General features: G+C 40.4%; 1 protein-coding gene across 8 annotated transcripts in view; it reads right to left on the bottom strand.

Annotated features, from left to right (window-relative positions):
* LOC141500673 (uncharacterized) overlaps window positions 1–17,555 on the bottom strand; it is a 216,332-nt gene that overhangs the window by 78,979 nt on the left and 119,798 nt on the right. For all 8 annotated transcript variants that reach the window (XM_074204063.1, XM_074204065.1, XM_074204068.1 and 5 more), the window contains one exon: window positions 275–442. In XM_074204063.1, the coding sequence (XP_074060164.1) occupies window positions 275–442 (168 nt within the window). The remainder of the gene's footprint in view (window positions 1–274; window positions 443–17,555) is intronic.

The following is a 17,555-nucleotide window of genomic DNA, read 5'->3' as shown; positions in this document are numbered from 1 at the left end:
TTTAATCTTATTATTATCTTGGACAAGTCATTTCCCCTCCCTGCACCTCAGTTTCCTCCTCTATAGATGAGGAGGTTGGTCTAGCAGGTCTCTGAGGACCCTTCCAGCTTCAGCTGTAGGCCTGGGATTCTACTTCCCATAGTTCCCACCTGGCTCCCTAAAGGATCCTTTCTTACAGTCAGCCACATGCAACACCACAGGCAGGATAAGAACAACCCAGACACTGTTAACATTGGGAACAATTTGCAGTAATAGAGAGATCATTTTTAATTACCAGAAAGCCCAGGGGCACCATCTCGTCCTGGGGGCCCTGGGAAACCTTGAGGCCCCATGATTCCAGGTGTTCCAGCAATGCCTTGATGGCCTCTCTCGCCAGGAGGCCCTGAGACATAAAACCCAGGGGGGCCTGGGTCTCCCTTTCCTCCTGGGTCTCCAGGCAATCCTGAATGATAGAATACAAATACTATCAACCTCCAATTTGCAACACTGTCATTAAGAGTCCTGTTTATTTTTCAGCAAACCTTGGAAAAACATTGCCCGGTATTAGCCCAGTCTGAAGGCAGCCATATTTAGGGATTTTGAGAGATGAAAATGATCTCAGAATCACATACTTTGATTTTTCAAGGCCTCTTCTAAAATTATCATTTCTTTCTAAGACACATTACTATAAGTCCCCAAGGAATTATGTTTGCAAAAAGGTACAGGAAGCATGCATAAGTTTCTTGTAATATGAGGCGTTCAGAGAAGAGCTATGCAGAGAATTAAGGGGACCCACCAGAGCAATAGACACAATAACAAAAAGGGGAAAAGAAAAGACATCAGAGTTCAGATCAATATGATAACCAATGGAGATTCCAGAGGGCTGATGATGATGAAGTAGGCCTCCTTCCTAGGTGGAAAGGTGGTAAATTTGGATACCAGCCCACAGGCTGCATCAGGAAGCATGGCTTACCTGTAATTCTTTGTGACAAGGAGGGGTCTAATAGATAGGAGCTAATTGGGAAGTAACAATGAGGTTTTAAAAAGCATCAATAAAGCATTTTGAAAAATTAAATTCCTTTTGATTGCTGTTCTAATGATCCAACTTGTCCCTGGAAAAAAGTCAGGAAAAATGCACCTCTTTCCCTTACTGGAAAAGGAGAGAGCTATGGGTATTATATATTACATTTATTTTTAGGTATGGTTGATGCGCTGGGGTTTTCTGATTGCTTCTCCCCCTCCCCTATTTTTATTCTTGGTTTCATGGGATAAGTAAGAAAAGGGACAGATTCAGAAAAGAAGGTGACCCAAAACCAAAAGATAGCAAATAAGAAAGATTAAATTTGCAGGATTCTAAACAGAGCTAGAAGAGACCCCGGAGCTCATTTAGCAGTAAAGATAACTGAGGCACAGCAAAGGGAAGGGAACTGCCAAAAGTCACACAGGCAATAAGGAAGGTTGGGGCTGGGATTTAAAAGCAGGTATTCTGACTCCAAATTCTGAGCTCTTTGGGGTAAAGGAGGGATCACAGAATGTCATCCCAACCTGTTGAGACAATAGCATCTATTTCTGTAGAAATCTAGCTCAGTCTGATAGAAGACCAGGATTCTTAGTCAAGTTACAACTTTCTTTAACCTCAGTTTCCTTGACTATAAAATGAGAGCATTGGACTAAATGATCTCTGACATTCTTTCCAGCCTGAGATCTGTAAACCTGTGATCCTAATCTCCCTTCCACTGTTTATGAGCTGGGACAGTCTGAAAAAGCAAGGCTATCCTCGATAAAATGGAGATGCCTCCTTATGCATCTGAGTTCTCACTTGACTGAGAATGAAGAGAAAAACTAGGGATTAGAAGAATGATTAGCACAATTCAGACTCTTTCGTTCTCCCCATTTTCTTCCTTTCTACCCTCCCTCCCCTATCTCCCTATATCTCCATCCTTTTCCCCTCCTTCCTCCCTTTTCCTTTTCTCTTTCTTCCCTCTACCACTGTCTGTCTCTCCCTATTTCATCCCTGTCACCCTTCTTTTCCCCATCCCTGATTCTGTCTCCTTCCATCTCCCTCCTTTCTCTCTACCCCTTCTCTTTCTTCCCCTATCCCTGCTGTGTCTAAATCTCCTTCCATCTCCATCTTCTTCTTTCTTTCTCCTCGCCTCTTTTCCCTCTCTCTCCTCACCTCTTCCTGTCTTTCTCCATCTCCATCTTCCCCTTATTTCTTCCCCCTCCTAACTCTTTCCCTCTCTTCCCTCCTCTCTCTCCCCTTCACTTTCTTTCCCCATCCCTGCTGTCTCTATCTCTCCATTTCCATCTTCCTCTCCCTCCTCCCTTCTATTTCCCTCTATCTCTGACTCCTCTCATCTCCCAGACTGTCTTTCCCCTCTATCTCCATCCTCCTCTCTCTTTCCCCCTCCTCCCCTGTGCTACCCTCCTCTTCTTCCTCTCCCTCCCACCACACCCCCACCCTAGCCTGGTGCTGCTCCTTTTCAGCTCTAAAGTCTATGGTTTTGTGATTGAGGATTCATAAGCTAGTGCTCTGAATTTCAGTCTATATTGAAACTCTAACCTTTCATTCAAACGAACCAGATGCTATTAACAAAATTTGAGTTTGGGGAAAAGTGATGCATTTGCGATAACTAGAAAGGTTATTGTTTCATCGGAAGGCCGCCTAAAATGTATTGTACATATATGCAACAGGAAAACTGAAATGCAAAAAGATAAATGGTACCTCCCTGCACTAATGAACACCACTGAAACCCTATGGAGATGATCTTCGACTGCTGAAATTACATTCCAAAAACGCTTTTTTCTAGCAATGTCAGAGCTGTCAATACCTTGAATAATGAATAAATGCAAATAGCCTGGACTATTGCACTAGCCTCCTAATTGGTCTCCGCATCTCCTATGTCTCCCTTCTCCAGCCCATCCTCCACCCAGCTGTCAGAGTAGCATTCCTGAAGCACAGGTCCAGCTATGGCAGTCGTTGGCTCTCCCTCATAGCTCTGGTCTGTTTTATATATGAAGACAACATAGTGCATTGCACTCAGAGTCCAGAAGATCTGAGTCCAATTCCTGTCTCAAATATTTACTATATGACCCTGAGCTAGTCACTTCCATTCCCTGGACCTCAGTCTCCTCATCTGTAAAATTTGAAAGTTGGATTAGCTGGCCTTTAAGATCCTATGCAGCTCCAATCAGATAATGTCAGGGAAAGGAAGTCAACTTTTATTAAACACCTATTATGAGCCCAGGCACTGTACTAAGCACCTTTAAAAAAATGTTATTTCATTTGATTCTCACAACTACCCTGAGAGGTGGCTGCTGCTACTATACCTATTTTACATTTGAGGAAACTGAGGTAGACAGCAGTGGAGTGTCTTGCTCAGGCACGCAAGGTAGCAAATGTCTGAATCTGGATTTGAACTCAGGTCTTCCTGACTCCAAGCCTGATGCTTTGTGCAAAGTACCACCTAGCTACCTCTGATAGGCACTTAATATTTGTATGATTGATTTAAATAGGTTTCAAATTAACAACTATACTAATAAATACACACAAGATAACTAATTGAGGGGAAATATCCTGGCTTGGTTCAAACTGGAAAGACTTCAGTGAAAAGGTTTTCAAGAAAGAACAATAATTGTCATACATAAAGGTAATGGAATGCTATTGAAGTGTAAGAAAAACAATGTCAATAATTCAAAGAAGTATGAGAATACTTGCACTGACAAAGTGAAAGAGAATTAGGAAACTACAAAAAGTATAAATGAAAAGAACACTAAAAAGCAGAAGAATCCCGATGACCTGTAAAGACCAATCTCAGACCTAGAAAATAAATGACAAAACATGCATTCTTCCTCTCATAAGAGGGGTGGGGGACTATGGTTGCAGAATTTTGTATATACCATTATTCCCAGTCTTCTTGTCATTTGACTTGATTAACTGCTTCTTCATTACAGGGAAATGTACCATCCTCATAGAGGGCGGTATATTTGATAAAAAAAAATATAAAAAGTCATCAGTGTCTTATTTTAAAACTTATATCAATAGAATTTTATTTTAATAAAACTTTTAGGCATACTTTATATGTAGAAACCAATGTTGGGTTTTCCATGAAGCCTAGCTCACAATGTACTGACTCATATTTCCATAGTGTTGTTTAGTCATTTCAGTCACATCTAACTCTTCCTAAAGTGAGGGCAAGGGAGTCTTACCTGAGAGTGCCTCTGATCTCAAGAGATGTATAATCAAACAAAGGGTGGGAAGGTGTGCATTCCTTCCTTTGACTGCCAATCATGGGGTTTGTCTCTAACACAAGCACATCTATCTACCTTTATCCTCCCTCACCACTCCCCCACTTTGCTCCTATCCTTCACTCCCCATTTCCCACACTTTCACACCAGGATTAACCTTTAGGGCAGTTGTAACCTAGGCAAAGAGCAGCAGCTATGCAGGTGCCATTGGGTAAACTAGCAAACTTCCCCCTCAAACACCAGATCATTCTTGCCAGGGGTCCCTCAGAGGGAAAGCTCTAATTCCAGGGCACTGATATTGAGTCCCCTCCTCCCCCTTTTCATTTAGGCTTGGATAGAATGAGCCCCACTGGATGAGTAGTCATAGACGGGTCCCAATAATTACTTCATCTTGATCCCCAAATGCACCCTTCTTCTAAACTGTCTTTTTACTGTCAAGGATACCACCATCCTTCAAATTCACAACCTCAGAATCATCTTCCCTCACTCATTCTTTCTCACCCCACATATCTGATCAGTTACCAAACCTTGTCATTTCTTCTCTTTCTGTAACATCTTGAATCTGTCCCCTTCTCCATACTCACACAGTCACCACCCTGGGAAAGGCCCTCATTAACTCTCTCCTGGCTTAATGCAATGGCTCCTAATTGGTCCCCCTGCCTCAAGCCTCTTCCCACTCCAGTCCATTCTTCACTTGGCTGCCAAAATGATTTTTCTAAAAGCATAGGTCTGACCGTGTCACTTCCCTCTCTTTTCAATAAACTCAAGTGAATCCCTAGGATCAAACATCATTTCATTTTCATCTCATCCTCCTTTCAATTTCTAGTTTTTTTGTATAAGTCTTTGTTTCTAATTATTAGCACAGTACTGCAAGTATATAATTTGCAAATAAGTAAATAAACGTAAATAAAAATGTGTTGAGATTTTACTTCAAATTCGTTTTTTTACTAATCACACGATCAAAAAATTTTGAAGACATCTGAGCAAATTTCACACAAATCTGTGGTGGGCAAAAGAGGGGAGTTGTACACTTAATAGTAACCTAAGAAACGAAATTCAAGCCATCTGAGTTCAGCCTAAATCATTGTGCCTTTAATTATACCTTCTCGAAAACATCAATGGAGTTATTGTTAGGGTACATAAAAGAATTTAAGCCATGTCTACATCAAATAAAACCAGATTAAAAGATGATTGGTTCTGGCTCTTTTGACTGGATTCCTAGAGAAGTGGAAAGAATGTTGAATTTGGAATGCCAGTCCTAGCACTTAAACTACCTTTGTGAACTTAAGATAGTCCCTTCCCTTCCCTAAGTCTCAGTTTCCTCTTTTATAAAATGAGGGGGTTGAACCAAAGGACCTCTGAGGGCCCTTTCAGCTCAAAGTCTGGGATCCTGGCTGTATGACCTTAGGAAAGTCCCTTCATCCCCAGGTCTCAATCTCCTCCTCTGTAAAATGAGGAGCTTAAATTAAATGACCTCTGGATCAAAGCTTAAAAGCTGGAAAAGATCTCAGAGGCCATCTAGGAGGAGGAAGAGTGATAGCCCTCTCTCTTCACCAGAAAGAAAAAGTGATTATTGTTGGGTTATCATAGCTATTGACTATCCAAACCGAGGTCCTTGGATCCTAATATCATGATTTCCAGTTGATCCTATAAATCACTGCAGAATACCCAATTCCTGGTGGCTAACTTCATCATATAAGTGTGGCATGGAGCTCAAACAAATCTTGAGTCCATCCAAGACAAATTATAGGATCCTTTCCTAATAAGGTCTTTGCTCTTTTTTAAAACAAGTTTTATCAGGGCCTTTTGTTTACATCTCAAACAGATATAACATGCTCACCTCCCACAATATCAGTCCAAGTCTTCCCTTATAACAGAGATTAAACAAATCTAATCAAGACTTCAACTATTTGGACTGAAGAGCCCCTCAGCTCTCCAACAAAAAGAGATAGATGTACTTATTACACCAGTTCTCTGGAGTGGAGATTGTATATTACAATTATATAGTTTGGCTTTATTTTAAGACTTTTTATTTATTGTATTATAAAATGTATGTATATTAACTTTCTGCTTACTTCTCACTAGATCAGTTCCTATAAGTCTTCCTGTGCTTCTCTGAATTCCTCCATTTGTCATTTCTTATGACACAATAATATTATATTACATTTAAATACTAATTTTTTTCAATCACACTATCCCTCAATCAATCAATCACTAAATCACATATACCAGATTAACAGATAATTGGCTCTGGCAGCACAAAAAAAGTAGTTATACATATTTTTTGTCTATCGTACTTTTATTTTTGTCTTTGACTTCTTTGGGATTTATGCCCAGCGGTGGAAACTGAGTCAAAATCTTCTCAAGACTTTTTTCACATAATGCCAAACAATTTTCTAGAATGACTAGGCACTTCACAGCTCCATTAAGTTGAGTATGCCTATATTTGCACAGTCCCTCCAACTCATAGTATTCCTATTGTCTGTTACCTTTGATAATTTACTGAGTGTTTGATGGCATCTCAGAAATATTTTAAGGGGCATTTCTCTTATTCCAGCAATTTATACAGATGTTGATAGTCTGGAATTTCCCTTCTGAAAACTTCGGTCTTGGACTACTTCTCCATTGAGGAAAAGTTCTTTAAGTTCTCTATATATCTTGGATATAAGATTTTTATCAGAGGTATTTGAGGAAAATTTTTTCACATTTGACTGTTTCATTATTATCCTAGCTTCTGTATTGATTATGCTTGCACAGAACTTGATGTAGCTGAAATTGTCTAATTTCTGTTTGCTGCTATCTTCTATCACTTATTTGGTAACAATTTTTCTGAGCTACAGTTCAGAAAGGTACTTCCTTTCATTCACTTCTAATTTTGCTAGTATCATCTTTTTTATATTTAAGTTGTGTTTCCATTTGGCCCTTATTACGGTATATGGTGTAGGATGCTAACCTACGTCTGTTTTCTACCAAAATGTTTTCCAGTTTTGTCAGAAGTCCTTCATTAGAGAATTCTATGAATTTTGTTCTTGGGTTTATCAAATACTAGGCTACGGAGCTGGACTATTTTGGTTTTTGTGTATCTACTCTTGTCAGCTGATGTATTTGTCCAGTCTTTAACCATTATCTAATAGTTTTGATGATTACTAATTTACAATGCAGCAGAAGGTCTGGAAATACTTAGATCAGTTATATGAAGTTAGGCAAGTAAACTTCCTAACCCAAGTTTCTTCTTCTATAAAATGAAAGGGCTGAATTGGATGATCTTTGAGGTCTTTTCCATCTCTAGATATAGGATTCTGTGCAAAACCTTGGGCAAGTCACTTTCCTTCCCTGGACCTGTTTTCTCATCTGTAAACTGAAAGGGTTAGACTAAATGGCCTCTGAGGTCTCTTATATCTCTATCTATCTATCTATCTTTGAGCTCTATGACTTTGAGCTATGATTTCTGCTTTTCTTCTCCATTCTTTTCTTTGATAGTCTAGTGCCTGGAATACAGACCTTTTCCCCATATGAATTTTGTTACCATCTTGTCTCGTTCTTCAAAATACCCCCTTGGTAGTTTGGTTGGCAGAGTACTAAGTATGGAAATTAATTTAAGCATCATAGTCATTTCTATGACACTGTCTGATTTGCTTCTGCAAGTGTGGTTAATGTGTATCAAAGAATGCCCTATTCCACCTGCCACTTGAGGAAGGATCTTTTCCAATTTGCAAAAGAATGATAAAATTTCTAGGAATTGGGAAAACATAAATTCAAATATTTTTTAAAAAATGAGTCGGCTAAGAGGATATTAACTTCGGTGATATCAGTCTTATTAAGAATCATTTGTTTGGCTTAGTTGAACTTTTTTCTTTATGGCACTAAAGGCTTTAGACAGGTGAAAATGGGAGCCACCCAACAGTGCACCAAGACCCATAGGCAAGGCTGCATTGCTCCTAAGCACCTCTAGGCTAGGCTTAGTCACCTCATCTCTGGCTTCCCCACAGCACTTGGAGCATCGTCGCATCTTTTTATTCTGTGGCTATTCTAACTATAAATTCTTTGAGTACATTCAAAGACAGCTATAATTTCATGGTCAATGAAATAATTCTGAGTTGTTTAAGAGATGAACAGTATTCCCAATATTCCAACATACTCCAATGGACCTGTGATGTCCTTTATTCTGGGATTCCTTCCAATGATGCACCTGCAACCCTTCTTCACCTGCCCATTCTTGTGGGCCCATGTTCTCTTGCTCACATCCTGGTCTATGTTTGCCATACGGGGTCCACTTTTCTTGCCTTGCATGGACATCACCAAAGCACCAGTGGTGCTCATGTGCTGACAGCTAAAAACATTTTATGAGACTTCTCAAATCACAAGTATGAGAGTATTAATAGTGAATGGGGAAACATGAACACAGCAATCTCTTATGAACTGAAGTTGGTCCAACCTAAAGGATGATGGAGAAGCATATGGTAGGTGTGAGCAGGTTGTAGTAGATATATAATGAAGCAATCCCTGAAAGTAAAAGTATGTAAAAGATATCATCAGGAAAAAGTACTTATGACAAGAAGAGAAAATGAACTAGCTATGTAATAAGAATGAGGGTCAGCAGGTAGCTAGTAAGTTCTGAACTGGTACCCTTGGGTTGTAGGAAGGAAGGAAGGAAGGAAGGAAGGAAGGAAGGAAGGAAGGAAGGAAGGAAGGAAGGAAGGAAAGAAATAAGCATTTACAAATATGATCTCATTTGATCCTCCCAACAACAATGCTACAAGGTAGATATTGCCTAGAATTTCACAACTAGGAAGTATCAGATGCTGGATTTGAACTCAGGTTTTCCTGACTCCAGGTCCAGCACTCTGTACACTATGATGCCTCCTAGTTGCTTCTAGAGAGAATGAGAAAGAAGAAAGTTAAGAAGCCCTCATCAACACAGAATGGCAAACTTAGGGAAGACACAGATAAATGTCACATATAATGAAGAAGCATAGATGGGTTGTGAGTTATATCACTAGAGGGTACGTTCAGATGGCTGAGATCAGAGATACAATGGAATATTTGGGAGGAGGGCAGTGGCTGGGTAGACCATGAATTTCACTGGTGAAAGGGAAGGGGAAGGAGAAACAAATGGGGAAGGGGAAGGGGGAGGGGAGGGAAAGGAAGGGAAGAGCAAATCAATCTGGCTCCTGCAACAAAAGGAACCTCCTGGAGAAAGTCACCAATGGGAGAAGGGGATGGTAGACTATTGTAGGGAAAGGAGGCCTCAGGCACTGTGAGAGGCCCTAGAATGAGCCAGTAGTAGAGGGGGTATGGTTTTGAAGTCCAGAGGAAGTCAGAAATATGTTCAGGAGGATAACTCCAGGCATGAAAATTTCCATGAAGGTATCAGCTTCCTGGTAACTCATTAATGACATGAGGCATTGTGCTTGAGGACACTAAAAGATGAAGAACAACTCAATGCTTGTTCTTTAACTTTCAGTCTTAGAAGTCTGCTTGGGGCACTGAGAAATTAAGTGACTTGCCCAGAGTGACACAATCATTATCTTTCAGAAGCAGGTCTTGAACCCAGGTCATCCTGACTCCAAGGTCTACCCTTTATTGACTCTATCATGCCACCTCTTCAGTCTTAGCAGCAAAGAGGACCATACTATCTTTCTCATGGCATCCTAGTCCACAGCACACTTTCCTCTGTGTTTTGTCCCATACAAAGTTAAGAAATAGATACCCAGGTAAGCAGCAGAAAGGAAAGGAATTTCCAAATGGATTCTAAAGTAATGATAAATCTCTTTGCAAAATAGTAGGAGTTGTATAGATTGCACTAAAAGGGAGAGAAGCAACATAACAAAGTGGGGAAAGGGTCAGGGTCACGAAGGCCTGGGTTCAAGGTCAACCTCTGCTCTATACTGTCTGTAAGACCCTAGGTCAGTTCCTTAACTTCTTAGGTAATACCCACTCCCAGAAGATCTCGAAGGCCATGAAGTACCAACACTAGCCCACCGGTAGCATTATTAGTAGAGCTTTCCTTTCCTGCAGTTCTACCAATGAAATCCCAGAACCAGGCCATGAAAGATAGTTGTTGATCTGCATTGATAAAGGGAGTTTCCTCATTCGGGGAGGCTCATACTGATGAAATCATAGATTTGTATTAAAAAAACCTGACAGACAATAAGCAATTATGCTGTGACCAGCATTGTGGGGAAAAGAATAGAAGATTTGAGGTCAAGAAAGAACAAACTTAGTAAATATGCTATCTTTGCCTTTACCTAAATGATTTATTACAGCATTAAACAGTGCAGAGCTAAACACAGATCTCTGGGACACTCCACTAGAGACTGACTGTGTAGACATCAAGCCATTAACAATAACTCTTCCATTTAAACCATTCCAAATTCATCTCACTATACTGGTATCTAGCCTATCTCTCCCCGTTTCCCTAGGAATAGCATGGAAGAGTCTATCAATTGTTCTGCTTAAAAACGATGGCTCTGTAGTGGCAAAGAATTGGTAATTGAGTGAATGTCCATCAATTGGAGAATGGCTGAACAAATTGTGTTATATGTACATTATGGAACATTATTGTTCTATTAGAAACCAGGAGGGATGAGATTTTAGGGAAGCCTGGAAGGATTTGCATGAACTGATGCTGAACAAGATGAGCAGAACCAGAAGAACATTGTACAAACTAACAGCAACATGCAACCCTAACAACCCTAACAGCAATCTTAATGGACTTGCTCATTTCATCAGTGCAACAATCAGGCACAATTATGGGATATCTGCGATGGAGAATATCATCTGTAACCAAAGAAAGAATTGTGGAATTTAAACAAAGACTATTTACCTTTAATTTTTTTAAAAAAATATATATATTATTATATATGCCACTACAGAGCCATCGTTTTTAAGCAGAACAATTGATAGACTCTTCCATGCTATTCCTAGGGAAACGGGGAGAGATAGGCTAGATACCAGTATAGTGAGATGAATTTGGAATGGTTTAAATGGAAGAGTTATTGTTAATGGCTTGATGTAATTTTGATTATCTCTTATATTTCATTTTTCCTTAAGGATATGATTTAACTCTCAACACATTCAATTTTGATCAATGTATAGCATGGAAACAATGACTATCAGACTGCCTTCTGTGGGGAGTGTAGGAGGGAAGCAAAATTGGGGGAAAAATTGTAAAATTCAAAAAATAAAAAAATAGAAAGTATAGGGATTAATGAAGTCTTTTTTTTAGGGTTTTTGCAAGGCAATGGGGTTAAGTGGCTTGCTCAAGGCCACACAGCTAGGTAATTATGAAGTGTCTGAGGCCGGATTTGAACTCAGGTACTCCTGACTCCAGGGCCGGTGCTCTTTCCAATGCACCACCTAGCCGCCCCCTAATGAAGTCTTTCTTAAAATAAAAAGTAGTATCTATCTAAAACTAAGAGAAAACATTGTTCTGTAAAGGATAAACTCAATAAACTCTTGTTTGGTTGTTTAAAAAAACCTGATGGCTCTGAAGTCAGAAAATCAAGGTTTAAATCCTTCCTTTCCTAGTTAAAGCCTACATACCCTTGAGCCAGTCGCTTCCTCTTCCTGAAAAACGAAGGAATTGAAACAGATGACCTCAGAGGTCCCTTGCAGCTCTAGGTCTGGGAACCACTGAGTTAATAATCTAGGGCATGTGTATTGACTCCTGATCCACCAGTCTAATAAACTTGCCAAAAAGGGAAACAGCACATCTGAGGATTTCGCCAGAAATGTAAGTCAAGTTTAGCAGCTTCGAGTTCACAAATGCCATTTTTCTTGCTTTGGAAAATCAACATTGATCTTTAATTGAGTGACAACCTTCTTCTTCTTTACAATCTTGCCAAAAGTCCCTGCTAGAGACAACACCCTGCAATCCCTCCCACCAATTCTTTCAGTACCCACAATTATGTGTGGAACTCATGCCAATGGACTATTCTCAACGTACTCAAGGCAAGAGGCATGCCTTAATATTATTTGATTTTAAATCACTCATGACCTTTGGACACCTTGGGGAAAGGTTAAAGAAGTCCCAAAGGTACAAACATGTCAAAATCTGATTTCTGTAATCAGATGCCCATAGAAGTAAATAGCTATCCAGATGTGTAATGTTGTCCATAGTTTTCTCTTAGTTTAATAAATAGTACATCTTCTACTGAAGGTCAGAAAGCATCCTCTCTATTTCAAATCTGAACTCAACCTACCCTAAGTCAGATGATCAATTCATGTGACTTCCAAGGGAGGATTAAATGTTCTATGTTTATTTTGTTTTATTTTATTTATTTTATAATTATTTTAATTTGATGCATTATTACAGTGCTTTGCAAAGAAAAAAAGCACAAAAGCAGCATATGTTGGCCTCAGGTTGGCCCTTAGTGGGGCTGCCTAGATTAAGATCATTAGGATTCATATCACCATGCAGCCAGAAACTCAGGAAGTACCCGCTCACACAAACAATGACACTAGGGGGAACATAGGAATCACTATCTAAGGAAGAAAACCCATTTGTTTCCATCTCGATAAATTTCCTGCAGAAAGGCTATGAAAAAATAAGAGAAAAGTTAGATTGTTTTTAGTATATAAAGAGGGAAGAGGAGAAGAGGAGGAGGAAGAAGAGAAGGAGGAGACAGGGAGGGAGCTAGACATCTGGAAAATACCAGCTCAGGTCTAAAATGATGATCACAGGGTAGGGGGGACTGGAAAACAGACTGATTTTTCAATGCCTCTTTGTTGATGATCACACCCAACAACCAGAATTACATTGCTGGAAAAAACACTTGGAATAAAAAGAAGGGGAAAGAACTGAGAATGGATGGGGGGGGGAATAACTTGTGTGTGTGTGTGTGTGTGTGTGTGTGTGTGTGTGTCTGTGTATTCTTTCTCATCTATTTCCTCAATCTCAAATACAATTTAACAATAATAATAAATTGTATTTATATAGTGTTTTGAGATTTATAAAGCACTTTATGGATATTACCTCACTCAATCCTCACAATAGCCCGGGGAGATATTTCCATTATTATCCCCATATTTTACTGTTAAGAAAACTGAGGCTATGAGGGCTTAAGTGACTTGCCCAGGGTCACACAGTTAATAAGTATCTGAGACCAGACTTGAATTCAGGTCTTCCTGATTCCAAATGCAGGGTTCTCTCCCCTCAGTATGCCCTTCTACCTGGTTCTTTACTGATCACATGTACACTGAACGCTCCAAAAGGTGTCATATCACTAAATTGACTGGCTCCACTACAAAATTATGTTGTTGCCTAATCTCAACTGGGCCCTCAAGACTGCAAGGCAATCTTTTGATTCTTGTGCAGCTGGTCATCCAGTCCATTCCCTACTACAAGTGTTTTAGGCTTTCTCTCCTCAAATCACTTAACCATTACCTTGTTCCCTCCCTTTCATAGACCCTCATTTCAATTTTCCCAGAAAATCAAGGCCAATAATCATGAGGTGCTCATTTCCCTCATTGCACAACCCAATTCCCTTCAACATCATACTCCATCCTCTCCTCCTCTGACTCAGTCTCTAACAAAAAGGGACTCTTAACCTTGCTAGGCATAACTATCCCTAGTCCCACCAATGTACCCTTCATTCTATCCCTTCTCATCTCCTCCAGGATTGTGTCCCTTCAGTAATTCCCATCTACCTATAAACATGTCCAAACCTCTTCCATCCTAAAAAACAAAACAACAAATATAACCCTCCATTGGACCCAGTTCTTCCCTCAAACTATGCTTGTATTTTGTTGTTCAGTAGTTTCAATCAAGTCTGACCCTTCGTGACCCCATTTGGGTTTTTCTTGGCAAAAGTAGAGTGGTTTGCCATTTCTTTCTCCAGCAGATTCAGTGGATCCATTCTGTCAGGAAATCAGAGGTTAAGTGATTTGCCCAGGGTCACACAGCTAGGAAGTGCCTGAAGTTAGATTTGAATTCAGGTCTTCCTGATTCCAGACCTAGTGCTCTATCTACTGAGCAACATAATTGCCTCTTATACTTCTATATGGCTCCTCATCTTCACTGCTAAAAATAACCTATATATACTCATTACTTCCAATTTTCTAAATCCCTCTCACTTCTCAACCTCTTGCAACTGGCTTTGGACCATATTTCTAGACAGAAACTGCTTATTTCCAAGGTCACCAATAGTCTCTTAATTGTTAAATCCAAAGACCTTTTTTCCAGTTCTCATCCTGCTGAATCATTATCATTGTTTAACAAAGTTGATCCTGTCCTCCATCTAAATTCTTGTAGGTTTTTTCTGAGTGCTCCTCCTAACTGTCTGATTACTCCTTCTAAGACCCCTTTGCTGTATCTTCTTCCAGGTCATGCCCTCTAATGCATGAGTATACGGCAGGGCTCTCTTTTCTTTGGTTCTCCCTCTACCCTATCTCTTGCTTAACCTCATGAGTTCCCATGAGTTCAATCATCTCTAGACAGACATACCTAGATAGCATCTGCTTCTAGTCCTCTAGTACTATGTTACTAAATATTTGATGGGTATATTCTCCTGGCTCTATTATGGGCATATCAAATACAATATGTTTAAAATAGAATTTTCAAGGTATTCTCCCAAATCCCACCCCTTACAAACTTCTCTAGTAATATCACAAGTGCCACTCACCAGTTTCCTTCCATTGACATGAATTTAAAATGTCAAAGTCACCCTTGCCTCTTTAATCTCCACTTAGCACCCACCTAAATTCAAGCCCTTGTTGCCTTTCACTTCTAACAGTCTCTCAATTAGTCTTCTTTCCTCCAGTCTCTTCCCATTCCATTCCATCTTCCACATAGGTACCAAAATGAGATTCCTAACACAGATCTGAATACATCATTCTCTCACTCAAGAACTTCAGTTACTCCCTATTGTCTCTAGGATAAATGAAAAATTCCTCTGTTTGGAACATCCTGACCTTCACAATATGATCTATTCTCTCTTTAGAATGATTTCACATTATTCTCCCCCATTCTAGTCAATTGGGTCTATTCGATGTTTCTCATGCATGGCCCATCCCTTGTGCAGCTGGTCCCTCATGCTTGGAATGCTCTCCCTCCTCACAGCTGTCTCTCAGAATTCCCATTCTTTTCCAAAGCTTAGTTCACCCCTCTCTCCATGGGAAACCTTTTCTGACCTTATGGGTATTGTTTGGGCTTTTTGCTCCCCCAGATTATTTTTATTCGACTGTGTACATATTGTTTCCTCTACTACAATGTAAGATCTTTGAGAATAGGAACTACTCAAATTCATCATATTTGTATGCACTTGGGTGAACTGTCCTAGGAAGATTCTGAAGATCACCTGGACTGACCATGTCGCTTGAACATCAAATGGTCATTTGCCTAAAAGACTATTTTAGAGAGAATTCAAATAAATTAAGCACTCACATGGAAGTCAGAAGAAGCAATATAAGAACACTCTCAAGGTCTCTCTGGAGAATTTTAGAATCGATTGTGAGACATGGGAGACAGTGGCACAGAGGCCTGCCCAGCATGGCATGCCCTCATCAGAGAAGGTGCTATGCTCTCTAAGCAAAGCATAATTGTAGTAGGTCAAAAGAAATGTGAGATGTGCCGATTTAGAGCCATCTCCAATCCAAATGTTCATGTGGACTATTTGTACCCGACCTGTAGTAGAGGATTCCAAGCTCATATTGGTTTAATCAACCAAAGTTAGGTACACTATACATTGATCCCAGCAAAGTGATATCATCTGGTCTTCTTCAAGCATGAAGGTCAACAACTATGGGCCTGAAAGACGCTCAATGAATCCCTGCCACATTAAACTAAGTCGTTCCTGCCAAGATGGCGGAGAGAAGACAGGCACAGTTCTAAAGTCTCCTGATCTCTTCCCCATCTATCACATGAAACAAACCTCTTAAAAGAAATCCAAACAACAAAACCCAGAAAGAAAAGCCAGGAGAAAGAACATCTACCTCATGATTTGTCTCCCGCAGCAGCCTTGGCTGAGTACCTGCGGGTGAGTCTGGGGTCATAGGGAGGATCAGGCCCCGATCAGCAAGATTAACAGCTGAATTGGAACCCGAAGTCTGAGGGCCCGAGAGCCCGACCTGTTGGATCAGCGGTGTGGCTGCACGAAAAGGGATTGGGTCCGCAGGGAAGCAGAGGCACTGGTGTTGGTGCTGTCCCCCTGGAGCTTGGAGAAGAGGCTGTGGGGAGAGGTCCGGTGCAGGAGAGCTGCAGACACCATCACTGGGCTCCTTGGGTCAGAGAAACTCTGAGTCTGCCTCCACTGCACTGGGCCTCCTCCAAAACAAACAATTGCAAACTACTTCTGCATCAGGCCCAGGTGTGTGAGCAAAAGAACCAGCCCAGCTGAGGAATGACCTCAGGCCAGGGTAAAGCCCACCATTGATTGAATGTAAAAGAATTCAATAGCTCCAATTCCTTCCCTCAAGCAAAGGGAGAAGGCCTCTCAACCAAGGTCACAGACACTCCAGTGAAAGCAACCAGCACCTCCTACTGGCCAGCCAGGGAAACTGCACTCAGTAAAGCCTTTAGCAATCCCAAGCCCAGGTGAACCAGCCCCCCCCCAACTCAAGGCCTTAGCATAATGAAGAAGGGTCAGCGGAAAGGTGGATCCATAGAAAAATTCCTGGAAGGGAAGGACCCCAACTCAGAGAGACCTAGAACCTTTGAGGAGAATACAATCTGGTCTCCAGCACAGAAAGACTTCCTTGAAGAAATAAGGAAGGAACTTAAAAATTTGGGAGAGACAATTAATACCTTGCAACAAGAAAACAATACCTTAGAAAGTACAACTGGACAAACGCAAAAGGAGAATAAATCTCTCAGATCTTCAAATGAGCAAATGCAAAAAGAAATTAATTCTCTCAAAACCTCAATTGGTCAAATGGAAAGCTCTTTCAAAATTAGAATTGACCAATTGGAAAAGGAGTTGCAAAAGGTTAATGAAGAAAACTCCTCCCCCAAAAAAAAGAATAGAGTCTACAGAAACTAACGACTCCATGAGACAGCAAGAGTCAGGTAAACAAAATCAAAAAATAGAAAAAATAGAAGCAAATTTAATATACTTCATCATCAAAACCACTGACCTCGAGAATAGATCAAGGAGGGGCAACCTGAAAATTATAGGACTTCCTGAAAACATCGAAGAGAAAAAAAAGCCTGGACTTAATATTACAGGATCTAGTGATGGAAAACTGCCCTGATATCATGGAATCGGAGGGCAAAGTAGTTACTGAAAGAGTACATCGATCCCCACCAGAAAAAGATCCTAAAATGAAAACACCAAGGAATGTTGTGGCCAAACTCCAGAACTATCACATAAAAGAGAAAATCCTGCAAG

This window comes from Macrotis lagotis, chromosome X (assembly GCF_037893015.1).
Source record: "Macrotis lagotis isolate mMagLag1 chromosome X, bilby.v1.9.chrom.fasta, whole genome shotgun sequence".
NCBI classification, from domain to species: domain Eukaryota; kingdom Metazoa; phylum Chordata; class Mammalia; order Peramelemorphia; family Peramelidae; genus Macrotis; species Macrotis lagotis.
Note: the sequence above shows the minus strand (reverse complement) of the source record. Positions and strands in the feature narration are given on the sequence as shown.